The 15,431-nt window shown below is 35.7% G+C and overlaps 1 protein-coding gene and 1 long non-coding RNA gene across 24 annotated transcripts in view; one reads left to right on the forward strand and one right to left on the reverse strand.

Annotated features, from left to right (window-relative positions):
- The window catches only part of TRDN (triadin), a 385,182-nt gene that overhangs the window by 135,278 nt on the left and 234,473 nt on the right, over positions 1–15,431 (forward strand). For all 22 annotated transcript variants that reach the window (XR_008298359.1, XR_008298358.1, XM_053222303.1 and 19 more), the window contains one exon: positions 11,325–11,402. Coding sequence is in view for 20 of the 22 variants with exons in the window: in XM_053222303.1 (XP_053078278.1) it covers positions 11,325–11,402 (78 nt within the window). In the remaining 2 variants the exon portion in view is untranslated. The remainder of the gene's footprint in view (positions 1–11,324; positions 11,403–15,431) is intronic.
- Positions 1–15,431, reverse strand: part of LOC113598696 (uncharacterized) — a 48,383-nt gene that overhangs the window by 18,854 nt on the left and 14,098 nt on the right. The gene's annotated exons all lie outside the window — the stretch shown is intronic.

Below are 15,431 nucleotides of genomic sequence, written 5' to 3' on the forward strand. Positions count from 1 at the left end.
GTAAGTTATTTTAATAAGTTCTGTAAATGTAATGATTTTGTCTTGGGGGCCATATTTTCTCTTATTTCCTCATCTTTCTGATTACATACTTTCCCAATGATCAACAATTTGGTGTGACTTGATTTTCCATCTTTGAGGAAGTCTTTAAAGTGTCTCTGAAAAGTAATACTGAATATAAAGCCTGAATTATTACATTTTGACTTGAGAGTTATGACACATTAAATGTACTCATATTTAGGTGTATGCCATGTTATAATTACCTGGTTGATAAACAACAACCTTATCAGGACTGGTTCTTTTGTATTAACAGCAATGATCAATTAAATGAAGTGAATTATAGACTATTATTAGTCAGTATGTTAATGTGTGAGGGAGGAAGGGCTTGCCTAGGGATATAAAAGAAACCTGAGATTTTAACTCAAAATTTTATTGAGGTTTAGTGATTTTCCTCAAAAACTATACATTTATTTTTATTTTATTTGTTTTTTGTTTGTTTGTTTTTCTTTTTTTTTGAGATAGAAAGACAGAGAGAGAGAAAGAGGAGGGGTAGGGGGAAAAGAGGGAGAGACAGAGAGAATCACAAGCAGGCTCCATGGCCCAGAATGGAGCCCAATACAGGGTTTGATCTCAGGACCCTGAGATCATGACCTAAGCAATATCAAGACTCAGATGCTTAACTGACTGAGCCACCTAGGTACCCCCAAAACTATGCATTTTTAATTCTACTCAATTATGTGTTTAAAATTTACAAATAAGTATAATATTTTAAATATTTGCCATGCAGAAAAAGTTGATTTCTTTTTATAAATTGACTAAAGTTAGCTCTCTTTATTTTTTTTTTCAGTTTTATTGAGATAATTGACACAATATTATATTAGTTTTAGGTGTACAACATGATGATTTTCTATGTGTGTATATTGTGAAATGGTCACCATAGTAAGTTATAATTTTTATAATGCACATAGTTATAATTTTAATGATGAAAACATTTAATATCTCATCTCTCATCAATTTATAAACAATACTATAGTCACCATGCTGTACATTATAGCCCCAGGATTTATTTATCTTATAGTTAATTGGAAGTTTGTACCTTTAGGCTATCTTCACTCATTTCACCCACCCTTCATCCCACTCCACCTCTGGCAACCACCAATTTGTGCTCTGTGGGAATATGAGTTCTATTATTTTAGATTCCACATGTGAGATCTTATGGTATTCACCTTTCTCTGTCTGGCTTCTTGCACTTAGCATAGTATCTTCAAGATTGATTCATATTGCCACAAATGGCAGAATTTCCTTCTTTTTATGGCTGAATAATATTCCATTTTCTTTTGATAAATAGATACAGTTAGATAGACTCCAATTCCAGCATATACATATATCACATTATTTAAAATCCATTCATCTGCTGATGGACAGCTGGGTTGTTTTCATAAGTAGGCCATTATAAATAATGCTGCAGAAAGTTGATTTCTAGTAAGATGAGCTATTTTTATCCTATAGCTTCTCCAACCACTCAATACCTTAGGAAGTAGTCATCCCCATTTGGTAAAGAATGTCAGATATTTTTGACATTGGAAAATGGCATCTAAGAGACCTAATTTTAATTCATTATAACTTTGAATACTAACAACCGATGGTCAAAAACATGCATTATTTGTATTTTAAATTGTCTTCAAGTGGAACAAGAGGTAATATGTCCATTAATAACATCACTTTATTATAATACAGAGAACTTCATTTAAGATCTGCTTTTTAATTATTATAAGATTATATCATTGAGTATAGAATTCTAAAACACAATATAACAACGTAATAATTGCAATTAATTAAAATTGTTCAGCACTATTCCAAATGTTGTTATATATTTTGTTCATTCCTTTTCTCTTTATGCTATTTATAAAATAAATGCAAAATACAAAGACAACATGCTACTGTGCAAAGAAAACAGCACCTGCCATCTTTATACACGGGTCCTGCTTATAAGCACTTAGGTGAATTTAGCAAGTTGTTTAATTTCTTTGGGTTTCAATGTTTGGCACTAAAACACTATTCAAGTTACATTTAGTTGCAGAATTATTTAGGCTGAAAAATACCTGAGTGGATAATTTACATAGTCTTCTTTCCACTTGAGGAGACCTATAGATATTCAGAATATATTACAAGTGTTACATCTTGATTGAATTATTTAATGATGCTACCTTTCTTCATTTTGGACTTTAGCTCACTTTTTCCCACTAGCCATGGGTAAACACATTAATTTTTCACTTTCATAGCAAGATTGTTGTTCCATTCATAGATAGGTAAAGATACTCAAAGAAAGAAAGTGAATGCTTTGGTCTGGAACGGTTAATGATTAAAAATGAATAAATGAATGAATGAATGAATGAGTGAATGAATAAACAAGTAAATAAAATTTCACTTTTTTGTTGGAAGTATTTTATACTCTATAAAGAACTGAAAAAATACCTATAATTTGGTCTGTTCTAGAAACTGTGACAGAGTAGCATCTAGCATTCACTGATTCACTCATTCAGTTAGTCATTCATTTTCTCCTTTAATGATTCATTTCCTTTCACAAGTATATAGTGCTGTTGCAGATTCTGTCCTCAAGTTGCTCATAGTCTACTGAAGATTTAAAAAGGTGGGGGGGTGTAAAGTCCAAACTTGTATATAAACATCAGTGCATTGATGCTCAGAAGATAAAGTGCATCCTGGGTGCTCTGGGAGCATGTGAGGAGAGTGTGTGGAAGAGAATCAAGGGAGGAGATAAAATGGCCACGTTTTGAGGAATAACTGGAATAAGCCATGTTCTAGGCCATGTCATCACTGAGAATTTGCAATCCCAGAAATATTTGATTAGGGGCATGTGGTGGCTCAGTTGGTTGAGTGTCTGACTTGGGCTCAGGTCATGATCTCACGGCTTGTGAGTTTGAGCCCCGCATCAGGCTCTGTGCTGACAGCTCGGAGCCTGGAGCCTGCTTCGGATTCTGTGTCTCCCTCTCTCTCTCTCTGCCCTTCCCTACTTGTCCTCTGTCTCTGTCTCTCTCTCTCAAAAAAATAAATAAACATTAAAAAATTTAAAAAAAATATTTGATTAGATACCAAGTGGGAGATTTGTATTGTATGTGCATGAGTGCATTCTAAGTTTTTATTTTTATTTCTTTTAACTGTGACTGCAGTTCATCTAATTTGCCTCCTTTATCTCTTTTCCTCCTGGCTTTGGCTTTTGCATTAAAAGAAAAACATATGATTCATTTTACCTATCTGTCTCTTTCTTCCATCTTTACTGTCTGTCCCTTGGTTTACCTTGTGTGCAAATATGATTTGCTGTGGGTTTGAAAGACATATGGTTCAGAGAGCTAGAAGAAACTAAGAAAAGTAAAGAAACAGGAATTGTGAAAAACTTAAAAGTCTCCCAGTGAAAGTCTATCTAGAATTGTGGAAATGAGGTCAGGTAACAAAAAGATTGATCTTTAAGTAGGGAGTCTTTTTGATGGGCCACTTGGGGTCAATTCAGCATCTAATTAAGGTGAAACAAAACATGAACACCAAAGAAAACTGTAAAACTCTTCATAGAATGAACTAAATACTTACAGATCTTTCAAGGGTTAGAAATCATTGATAATAATAGATAACTGGCATTTATCTCGATCTTCCAAATAGACGTTAAATAAATAGAAAAATAAAATAGAGTGGGAAAGGTCTTAATCTTACATTGGACTTGCTCTCAGTGTATGATTTTGTTAGGCCATTTATCCTTCCAGGGACTTTTTTTTTCCATTTGAAAACTCAGGGTGTTGGAATAGCTGATTTCAAAGGTCTCTCTTATACCCTAAAACTCTAGGATCATGATTCTGTGCCTCTATTTTCATTAGGTCCCAAACACCAGGTATTTTGTCATAATTGAGGTATAAGGATAAATAGAACAATGATATAATCTCAAATCAATCTTGTTTCCGTTCTTTTCGTTGACTGTTCCATGGAAAATTATTTCTACTTCATAAATTGGAGATGAAGAGGAAAAAACACTAATATTACCTTTATCATTTTTAATCAAAAGAATGTATGAAATATGCATTTGGCTGCTATTCCATGCTTTCCATCAAAGTGAATATGCAACTATATAACACATGGAAATATTAGGGAAGCTTTTTATCAGGATGCAAAGAAACCTTTCCAGTAGAAACATTTTGGCCTGGAGGAGTTTCTTTGATCTAAGAAGTTAAAGAATTTGGTGTTTTAAAACACTTATAATAGGGTTGTGTAACCACTTTATACTAAATAATCCATTTGCTTAAAACTTTTCTAAAATCATAGCAAAAAACTTGTAAATTAATTACCAATATAATATATTATTGGAATAATCTAATATAAAGTAACTATGGCTTCTACTTCAGGGTCCTCTATATAAGACCTCTGGCAAAATTAAAAACTACATAATCCAAGTGACAGCAATGACTAAGCAGTTAGTTCATAAACAGCACCTGGCTGGGTAAATGGAAAATTCCTTGCCCTTATCTGAGTGTTCTCAGTTGTTCCCAGAAGCTCAAGTCAAATGATTTATTTCCCTCACTTCTTACATTAAATTCATTTAATAGTCCTATTGGGTTTATGTCAAAATGTACTCTGAATCCATCCACTTACCTCCAATTCCTATGTTTTTCATTTATCATATATTTAAAAATGCCACCCATTATTCTGAATAGCATTTCTTATTACTTTTTCTTGATACGTTTTTAATAAGATACTTATTTCCATTTTACTTGTTTAGTGACTGTTTTTTGTCTCTGCCCACTGGAATCTCAGCTCCATGAAATAGGTGATTTTGTCTGTATTGTTCACTGCTATAACTCCATATCCTACGGAAGTACCTGGTACTCAGTAGGCATTCAATAAATACTTGTTGCATGAATGATTGAATCTCTACCTCAAACCACCTAGTCCAAGCCATGTCACTTTCTTACTTTCTATCATTTCAATAGTCTCCACCTGATCTCTTGCTGTCCCTCATATCCTTTTCTCTACAAACATTGTTTTGGTTCACACACCAGCCAGTGATCTTTAAAGAACCCACATGCTGTACTAAAACCCTACAAAATCTTACCATTGTCCTTAGGACAAATCCATACTCACCGGAATAGGCTAGAATGGTCTGCTATGAGCTTGTCTCTGTTTTCCATCACCGATGACCGTTAAACAAGCCAGGCTGGTCACTAGCTTAGGCTTTTTGTACTGCTATTCTCTGTCAAGAATCCTTTTATCAGACATCTTCCTAAGGTTTGCTCCTTTGTATTCAAGTCAGAGCTCAGATGTGTTCTCCTTGGAGAAAGGGCCACTTCCTATGCTATGCATTCGTGCAGTTGTGTAACAAAGGCCTCCAACTCTGATTCCCCCACCCCAAGACAGCATGCCCTGGACTGGAGCTGCAACTGGCCAGGAGAGAGCTGCCTCTTAATTTTGCACTAAGCAGGTTTTCCTGACCAAAACTTACCACCGTGGCCTGCATATACTCAGAAGACACATTTTTTCAAATTTGCACAAAGCTTCATAGGCTAGTGGAATCGTGCTTAATGGTGGCCCTCCTCTTCCCTTTCTGTCCATTTTAGCATAGTCTCTTCCCTCTAAATGTTATCTGCCTCATCACTCTATTTGAATGTCCCTACATTTCTGAGATCTGAAATTATATGTCTTGCCTGTCTTAAATTATTAAATTATTGCCTGTCTCCCTCCATCTCTAACATAAACTCCGTAACAACAGTGTATTTCTCTATCTTCACTGTGGTCCCTCAGTGATTTCATTTGCCCATGAACACTCACAACAACCAGCTGGAGCAGAGATTATGGTTTCCATTTTATCTTGAAACCACTGAGACCTAAGTTAAGTGATAATTGTCTGTTTACTGAGTGCCCCATCCACTCGACTGAGTACAAGGGATGCAAAGTAGCTGTGTAGAATTTAGCAATTCATGAGTGGGAGGTATAAAGATGCCTGTATTGGAGTAAACACCTCCTTGATTCACCCATTTCATATGAACTCCAGAACTTCTTCAAGTAGTTCGTTTATTGGTGAGGTCCTCATTTCTTGGGCAAATTCACAAATCTGGGATTATTATATGAGTGGTCTAAAATTTTTGATCTTTATTTTAACAGATGGGGTGGGAAAGGGAGGGATGGTTGACACCCCAAATCCTTCTGGTCCCCTGTCCAAACTACATGGCAAGAGAAAGACACTCAGTAAGGAAACTTGAAAACCAAGATGTCCCCATTTTAAAATAAAAGACACTAGCAAAATCACGTCTCAGCCTAAAATATAAAACCATATTTTTGTTTAATGTTACTATTTGTTCAATTCCAAATTTTAAAAATGTTATTCTGCACATATAAAAATAGTGCAGCATACACAATTAATGTTATCGCTTTCAAAAACTTGACCACCATTTTCTTACTAAATTCAGATCTCCCCACTTCACCATTAGTCATAGATTCACAAATGATTTTTATGAAATTGAAAGAACAAATTGGGATAGGAATTTGTAATTATTTTATACATTGTATTTTTTAAATGTAAATGAACTTGAACTCAACGGTCATTTACTGGAATGACACCTTCTCCATCCCAGAATCTATTACCATTTGCTGTTGGCAGTACAGAGTCCTTTCAAAGATCTTCTGGATGTACTTAGTACCTTCAGGAGAATGCAGTAGAGGCCTGGAGAATTAACTATCTGTCAGGCATTAGAGGAAAACATCTCCTCAACATTTGTTTCAAGATTTAGGGGATAGCCTTTAGTTGTATAGAAATGTTGTAGAAATAGGGAATCTCCTTTGATAAAGAAACCAGACAAATTAAATGTTAGTATAGTGAGCTGTTTTGTACTTCATGTGATCTGAATTCAGCTCATAGCCTCCTACTTGACTTGAGATTCTGAGTAATTCCATTCATCATTCCTAGCAGTGTAAAGAAAACATTGGTAACTTAGATCATTAGAAGGAGTACACACTGTCTACTATCCCCAGTGGATTTTGACTAAACCAGAAACAATCAAATTGACTTGTGAGAGAAAAAACTCAGAACAATAAAATATTGGCAGCTTACAAACATGCCATTCAGGTATTATGGAAATAAGCCAGCCCAAATCACTCAAGGAACAAAAATAAAGCCAATTCACTGTGTTTGAATGTCAAAGGGATTTTCAGGTAATAGCTTGCAAAATGAAGGGCACCTTTTGAGTTCCAACATAAATTTCAACAACCTAAATTATTCCTTCAGAAAGTAACAATCCTCTGGAATTCTGAAGGAATATATTCCTAATGAAATTGTAAAAACTTCTTTCTTGTAAATGAGTTCTGTTATTTATGTCATGTTTAATTTTATCTGTTGTTTTGTCTTTGTTTACTTATTTCCAAGTCTGTTTCAAGTTCTCTTGTGTAATTAGATGGGACATAAATTGTAAATTCATTATTGAAAAAATTGGTATTTTGAGTATTTACTATGTGTTAGATGCTTTAACACTTAATCCTCATAACATTCCTAAAAACTAGCCTCATTTTATAAAGGCCCTAAACTGAGGCTTGGATACTTCATGAGATTTTCAAGTTTACCCAGTTTGTAAATGATGAAGCTGAAACTCTCAAATATATAAACGCTCACCATTTGCCTCTAAGCGTATAGTCTTTACACTAAGCAACACTGTTTTTACTATAAAATTCTACTATTAATTTGACATTATATTAGCAGCATTTATTATATGATATTAAATTTATTCATATTTTTTAAAGTTTATGTATTTATTTTGAGAGAGGGAGCAGGAGTGGGGGAGGGGAGGGAAGAGAGAGAGAGAGACTGAGAGAGAGAGAGACTGAGAGAATCTCAAGCAGGCTTCACACTGTCAGCACAGAGTCCAATGCAGGGAACCATCTCACCAGCTGTGAGATCATGACCTGAGCTGAAATCAAGAGTAGATAGCTTAACTGAGTGAGCTACTCAGGCACTCCTGTATTTGTTCATATTTAAAATTTGGGGGCCCTTGAGTGGCTCAGTCAGTTAAGCATCTGACTCTTCACTTTGGCTCAGGTCATGATCTCATGGCTGGTGAGATGGAGGCCCCCCCACCCATTTGGGCTCCACTGATAAGGTGGATCCTGCTTGGGATTCTCTATTTCCTCTCTCTCTTGTCCTCCTCCACCCTTTCTCCTGCCCCCCCCCCCGACCCTGACACACACACTCTCACTTTCTCTCTCTCAAAATAAATAAACATTAAAAAAAAACTAATAAAATAAAATGGTCTCATATTTCAACAGTATTCTCTGACATTATTTGAACACGAAAGAAGACTTTTCTTTATGTCAGTACTAAAGTCATGCGTCATGCTCTACTATGACGTATCTGATTTGTTTTAGTGCTCCCTAGCACAACAAAAACTTGTTCTGAGCTGATAATTCCCCTGCCAGGGTGATTTATAACTGTCACTCTGAAGGTAGGAAGACATCTGGCTTTTTCTTTCTCTGTTTTTTTTTGTTGTTGTTTTGTTTTTTGTTTTGTTGTTGTTGTTGTTGTTGTTGTTGTTGTTGTTGTTGTTGTTTGTGTGGTCCTACTTCCCCACTGTGTCCACTGCCTCACAATGTAGCAGTTAGACATTTTAGGGAGCGTGATATAGTTGATTACAGTTGTAGAGAATTTCTGACATAAACTGGATATTGCACTTTCTGCTGCAGAAGGCACCAGTTTGTTTGTTTTAGGAGTCCTACGTATGTTGGCATCCAGTAACTGTTGTTTCACCAGATTCTCTCTGTGTAGAATCTCTTCTCTTAATTTCTTTACCTGGCAAACTAATTTTAGGTCTTTCAATGCAGTTTACAGTTAATCTACTCCAGGGATCTTTCTACAACACCCCCTCTGTATATATTATTTACCATCATCACACTGTATTATAGTAATCTATTATACTGATCTAAGTCTGTTTTAGTCAGTATATTTGGAACTTCTTTAAGGCAGGGCTGGGGTTTAATGTTTTTGGTATTACTATTATTATTTTTTAATGTTTATTTATTTTTGAGAGAGAGAGAGAGCACAAGCAGAGGAGGGGCAGAGAGAGAGGGTGAAACACAAAATCTGAAGCAGGCTCCAGACTCTGAGTTGTCAGTCCAGAGCCTGACATGGGGCTCAAACTCACAAGCCATGAGACCATGACAGGAGCCAAAGTTGGATGCCTAACCATCTGAGTCACCCAGGCGCCCCTAATGTTTTTGGTATTATTGATGCATAATAAGTGCTCACTAAAATGTTTTTAAAATAAAATAATGACTTTATAGTTCTTCCAGGAAAATCTAAAAAGATTTTAGAGTATAAATTATGAATAATTCCTTTGGAAAGAATTTCATATATTTTTGAAATAAATTTCTAAAAAGCTTATCAAGACTATAAAGGATTGAGATTTTACATCACCACTGTTCATGAAAGTATGACCTGGAAAGGAGTGACTTAGATTGAATAGGCACCATTCTATGAAGATATTTCTGAAAGCCTTAGTATTTAGAAACAATTGATTTATATTCATGGCCACTTGTACTTTAAGTTTTAATCATTTAATTGACTCCTTCCTAAATCTAGATTCTTCCTAGATTTAAAAGCTACAAAATATCAGCCTACTTTAGAAATATTTTCTTCAAGAACAGCTCTCTAGAAAGATTTGAGAATGGATATTTACAAGTATACATCCTTTTGACTTATGAAGTAAGTAGAGACTGAGTCTTCCACCTGCAGTCATGGACTCCCTTATAGAAGACGACCCTTTTCTGACCTTAGGCAGTGGGAAAGGGGCTTTGAGCACCTCAAATCTGGAGCCTACATGGAAATTCAGCTCACTTCTTAGGAGCTGAATGGCCTGAAAACCTGTTCACTTTAGTTTTCAAACCATAAAGTGAGAATACACCTACTCCTAAGGATCTTGTGAAAATTAAATGACTTAATGTATCAAAACTGATTGGGATTGTTCTAGGCATAGAGTAAGCAGTATGTAAATGTTAGGTAGGGAAAAATAATGGAGATCAAACTTTTTTTAGAGTGCCCAGCCTCATCTTCTCTTTGTACACTGAAAGAGGAACTTTCATGTTGCCATCTGTTTCTATCAGATCTTTGCTCTCATTAGGAAAAAAAATTAATGATAATATGGATCGATACTTTTCTAGGTATATGACTGGAGTGTCATGAAACAATGTGCTTTTATGCATGCTAGAATATGCTCAAGAATCAACCTAGATGGTCTAACCACTATAAGGGACTCCTATAATGAATGGAGACTAACCACTATTTGGCAAGAGGGTCCAGGATTCCTCCCTTCTCACCACCACAGAAGGTGGTGTGTGTGCCTCTCCAGTTGCTCTGCTTGCTAATCCACAATTCACCAGACCAAACAAATTTTGACAAATTATAAAAAAAAAAAAGGAAAACTTCCAGTAAGCAGGCAGGTCTGCTGACATTTGATAATATCTAGTTGTCAGTGAGATTTCACAAGGTGCCTATGCCCACACCAATTCCTGGATTTAAAAGAAACACACAGCAGAAATTTGTGGAATGAAAATTAATGATAAAACATTTTGCAGACATTTCATACGGGATCATATGTTAGTTAATGTTTACAGTTCATGGCCTGGATGGTTTTGGTTAATTAAAGAAATCACTTGGGATAAGGAAGCACTCAGAAACGATTGTGGGTTTTTATACAGTTCATAATAAGCCCAGAGACTTGAGGGAGCCTTTCAAGGCTCTATAAAACTGAATATATTTTCCCTTTGGCCCATTATTTACTTAACTGCAGGTCATTTACTTCAGCAGGAGAAAATGTACCTGTTCAATATCAAAAGGCCCATGAATTTTAACCTTCTTTTATTGCCCTATTATATCATTTGAGAATTTTAAGTTAAATGAAAAAAAAAAATGGTGATTTTTCTCTATATTAGGACTCCTCTCAGCTTCTGTGATTTTAGTTTCCATAATTTAAAGTGCATATTGAAAATAAATTGCTTTATTTGATTGCATGTAGATTTTCCATTAATGAAGTCCAGTAGATATATTTAACATTGTATATACATCTATGAAAAGTAATATATTCAGAAATAGCTCTGAAGATAATGGAACCTGTGTATGTATCCACTTAAAGATCTCACCTAATAACAGTTTTCTTATTGCATAATAATATGAATTTATACTTCAGATTATGAATTATGCATGTTGGGGAAGGATCTAGCTATTTTAGTTGAGGATATTAAATTTGTTAATACTTTTTTTTTCAATACCTACTCCTGCATTGTGTGCACAGGACAAAGCCCAGCCATACCACCTCCATTACCAACAGAACGAGCTTCCAGACCCACTCCGGCATCACCTACCCCTGAAGGCAAGTATTTTATGTTTCCAAAGCTCTCCTCTATTATAGATAAACTAGAATGCAGAGAAACAAAAAACAATATAACAGCAGAAACAAAAAATCCATATTTTCTTAAATAGTGTTGGTACATCTAAGCTACAGTTTCCTTTCCCTGAAATTACAACTTGCTGTCTTTTGGAAAACCAAAATTTTTCCTCTTAAGATTTTATACTGGTGATCATCAGCTTTCAGAAGAATGACCAGCTTCATGCTCTGGAAATCAAGCTAGAAAGTACAGAGACAAATAGTCAAGGATATGTCATGCAACTCATGCAGTTTTACCACAACTTGACCAATTTAGTGTCTTTATGACTCTAGGACAGAGTTTCTGGGTTTAAATCTGAGTTTCACCTCTTACTAGTTTTGTACATTTTCGTTTACTTAAACTCACTCTTCATGAGTTTTATCACCCATGAGATGAGTTGAAAATAGTACTGAGCTCATAGAATTAGTGTGAGGATACAATGGTGTGTATCTCTGTGTGTGTGCCAGTTTATAAGCACTTTATAAAATTAATGACTAATACTACTGCTATTAATTAGTTCTTCAAAATATGGTGTTTGGGGATTGGCAAAATTAGGGGAGGCAAGTGTCATCATAATCAAGTTTTCAAAATCATTTGTCTTCATTTATTCATTCAACTATCATTTATTAAATTCCAGTCATAGGATCACACCAGGTATTGCCCAAAGTACTGGAGATTCAAAGATTAATAGAAAATAGTTCCTGTCCTACCAAGACTCCGTTTACAGGTGTAAAATTAAAAGTAATTAAAGAGAAGCTAGATATAAAACACAAAGAATTAAAGCCAAGTGCACCACTACTTTTTTGCAAAGGTACAGATGGAGGTCTCCTTCAGACCATCATAGCACCCCTTCCACTCCTAGCTCTGTCAAACACTGAAAAGGACCTTCTGTGTGTGTGTGTGTGTGTGTGTGTGTGGACACAGACTGCTTACCCAAGTTCCACACCCATCTGTCCAGCAACTACCTGGCAACTTTGCTCACCCCATGAGTACAGCATCCCCAGAGAAAGAACTGTCTGGCAGATAAAAAAGGTCAGAGTTCTAGGACCTGAAGTGTAAGAGAGGAAAAAATTTCAGGTGGCCACACCCTGTCATCCCCACAGACCCTTAGACCTAGGGCAGGATGTAGCCAGAGGAGGGCACATAGAACCCTGTAAAGCACAGAACCTACTGGAGGCACCTTGGTTGCTGGGTTCTAAGAGTTGTGGTGATTACACCATAAGATAAGAACCAAAATAGAAACCAGTGCTGAGTACTGTGGAAGCTTAAAGAAGGTAGGGCATAGCTCTGTTTGGAAGAGGTGAGTAGAATTCCAGGAAAGGCTTCTCTGCAGAAGTGGCTGTGGAGCTTAAATCCCAAGAATATGGAAGAATACACAAGGAAGGCAAGAACATTACCAACAAAAGCATTGGCATATGCAAAAACATGGAGATGAGAAAGAAAGAGGTTTTGTTCAGATACGCCTAAGTACTTCATCTTGGAGAGAAAGAAGGCAGTATGAAGAGGGTCTGGGACAGATGAAAGGCATGCAAAGGACAGATCACGAAGTGCCTTGTAGGCTAAGCTTGGGATTTATATTTATCTTTAAATTTTTATTATAAAGCATTGAATAGTAAAATAAATCTGCAATATACTCAGCCTGCAGATACATTTATCAACATTTTCTATTCTTACTTATCCAACCTTTCTTTTCTTTCCTTTTTTTGTTTTTTTACTGCTTGTATTTTTATTACTTTTGCAGATCTCTGATATCATGCTATTTCACCCAGCTAAGGAATTTTTATTTCCTTTTAAAATTTTTGACATGTTTACATGGTTCAAATTTTAACAATTATGAAAATGATTTAAAGTAGTGGAAAGTTTCCCTCCTGGCCCTATGCACTAACTACACAGTTCTCCTTCTAGGCAAACAATGTTAGCTCCTTCCAGAGATATTTTGTGCATATACAAGCAAAATATTTTCACCTCAGCTAAGTAATTTTTTTTCTATAGATGATAGGGAATTTCCCATAGATGAGATAGATATGTTCATTTTAAAAGGACAATTTGACTGCCATCCTGCTGGTCTAGACAGGTGGTATGAGAGTGATTGCAGACACTTGAGAAGAGAATAGTCCAACTAAGTTGTAACGCAAGAACTTAACAGTGGTGTAATGGTTGGAGAGAGCAGGTAGATCAGAAAAGTACCTGGAAAGGGAATCAATTGGTTAAAGTATCTGATTACTATGCATGCGGAGATGCAACAAGTAATTAAAATGACTCCGGCTTTCTGAATTAGATATCGAGGTGGACAGAGGTGCAGTTAACTAAGATGGGAAACCACTGAAATAAAACAGGCCTGGTGAGGAGAAGCAGGATGTCATGGGTTTAGGACAGACTGGTACATGACAGTTTCGCATGGGCTTCCAGGTAGAATTACTGAGCAGACCATGCTAAATTGGCACATGGAACTCCAGAAAATATTATATGGCTGTTATCTGGAATTATATACTCATGTAAGCTGTCCTTTCCTCTATGCCTTACTTATCTTCTATCCCCCAAACCCCATCCCCAGATAAAGCTCCATAATGAGGAGGAAATGTCTGAGAAGTTCAGTTCATTTCATGTATCCAAACCCGTCTTACAAAGGGGACCAGGTCTTATTGAACATTTCTTGTTACCTAGAAGGATTGTGGGAATTCTGTGTCTCTGAAAATGGTGATTTACAGCCTGTGCTCTAGAATCACACAGATCTGTATCCAAATTCTGATTTTGCCATTTTCTACCTTCAGGAACAAATGCAACAACTAAACTTTTAGCCTGTTTATTGGTAAAATACTGATACTCATATTACCTGTCACAGAGAGGTCTTGTAAAGACAGAATAGAGCTACAAATATTTCAATTATTATTACTGTGTTTGATATTGATAAACTTGGGAATTCTCCTTTGACTGCATTTTATTGATTTAAGACAACTTTTCACAAAGAATAGTTTGCAGATTGTCAGCACCAAAATCAACTGTGAGGCTTCTTAAAAATTCATATTCCCACCATATCTTAGACCTAACATATCAGATTCTCTGGCAATTCAGAGAGGAAAGAAATCTCTATTATTATCAAGCTCCTCAGTTGGATCTTATACACACTAAATTTTGAGAACCTTTGGTTTACATCCATGTGTAAAAAAACCTTACAGATGCAACAAACTGTTTTACACCAAACACCTAAACTTGGTAGCCTGTTTCAAATAGTCTTTTCTATTTTATTTTAATTAAATGAAATTAATTAATTTAATTTAATCTGAATGCCTTGGTGAGAGATACATTATCCAATTGACTACAGACCAAATGATCCTTTTGGCTATACATTTATATTTCACACAGCTAATAGCCAGGGAAGGATTTGGGTAGCTGGGCAGGTGATGTTTTCCTTTGGTTGTGTTCTGACATCAGCATGTTCTACTCACCTTCTGTCCAGATCCTGACCAAGTCACACCTGCAGTTATGCTCTCTGCAACTCATATTTATTTAGAATATTATGTTTTCTGTATTTATATGAATTTTACATTTGATATTTCAAAACCTTGTAAAGTACACATTATTAAGGATTAACAAATGTAGGTTTGAAATTTATTTATTTATGCTAAGTTAGTAAATAGCAGATCTGGGTTTCCAGCCCAGAATTTCTAGTTCTATGCCCAAGGATCTTTCTCATATACTGCTATGAAGACATCAGCATTTGAGGCTCCTACCTTCATGTCTTCTGAGGCCTCAACAAGTTTTGGAGGATGAAGACATAAAGTGTTGTGCTTTAGATTTCATGAAGTTCTGTGATAGAAACATCATGTTCTGATCTTAGTATAGAGAAACCTAGCAATGCTTCTTAAAATTTAGTGTGCTCACAAATCTCCTAGGGCTCTTGTGAAACTGTAGATTCAAATTTGGTAAGTCTAGTGTGGGGCCTGAGATTCTGCATTTTTACCAAGCTCCCAATG

The sequence above is a fragment of the Acinonyx jubatus genome, chromosome B2 (genome assembly GCF_027475565.1).
Source record: "Acinonyx jubatus isolate Ajub_Pintada_27869175 chromosome B2, VMU_Ajub_asm_v1.0, whole genome shotgun sequence".
NCBI classification, from domain to species: Eukaryota; Metazoa; Chordata; class Mammalia; order Carnivora; family Felidae; genus Acinonyx; species Acinonyx jubatus.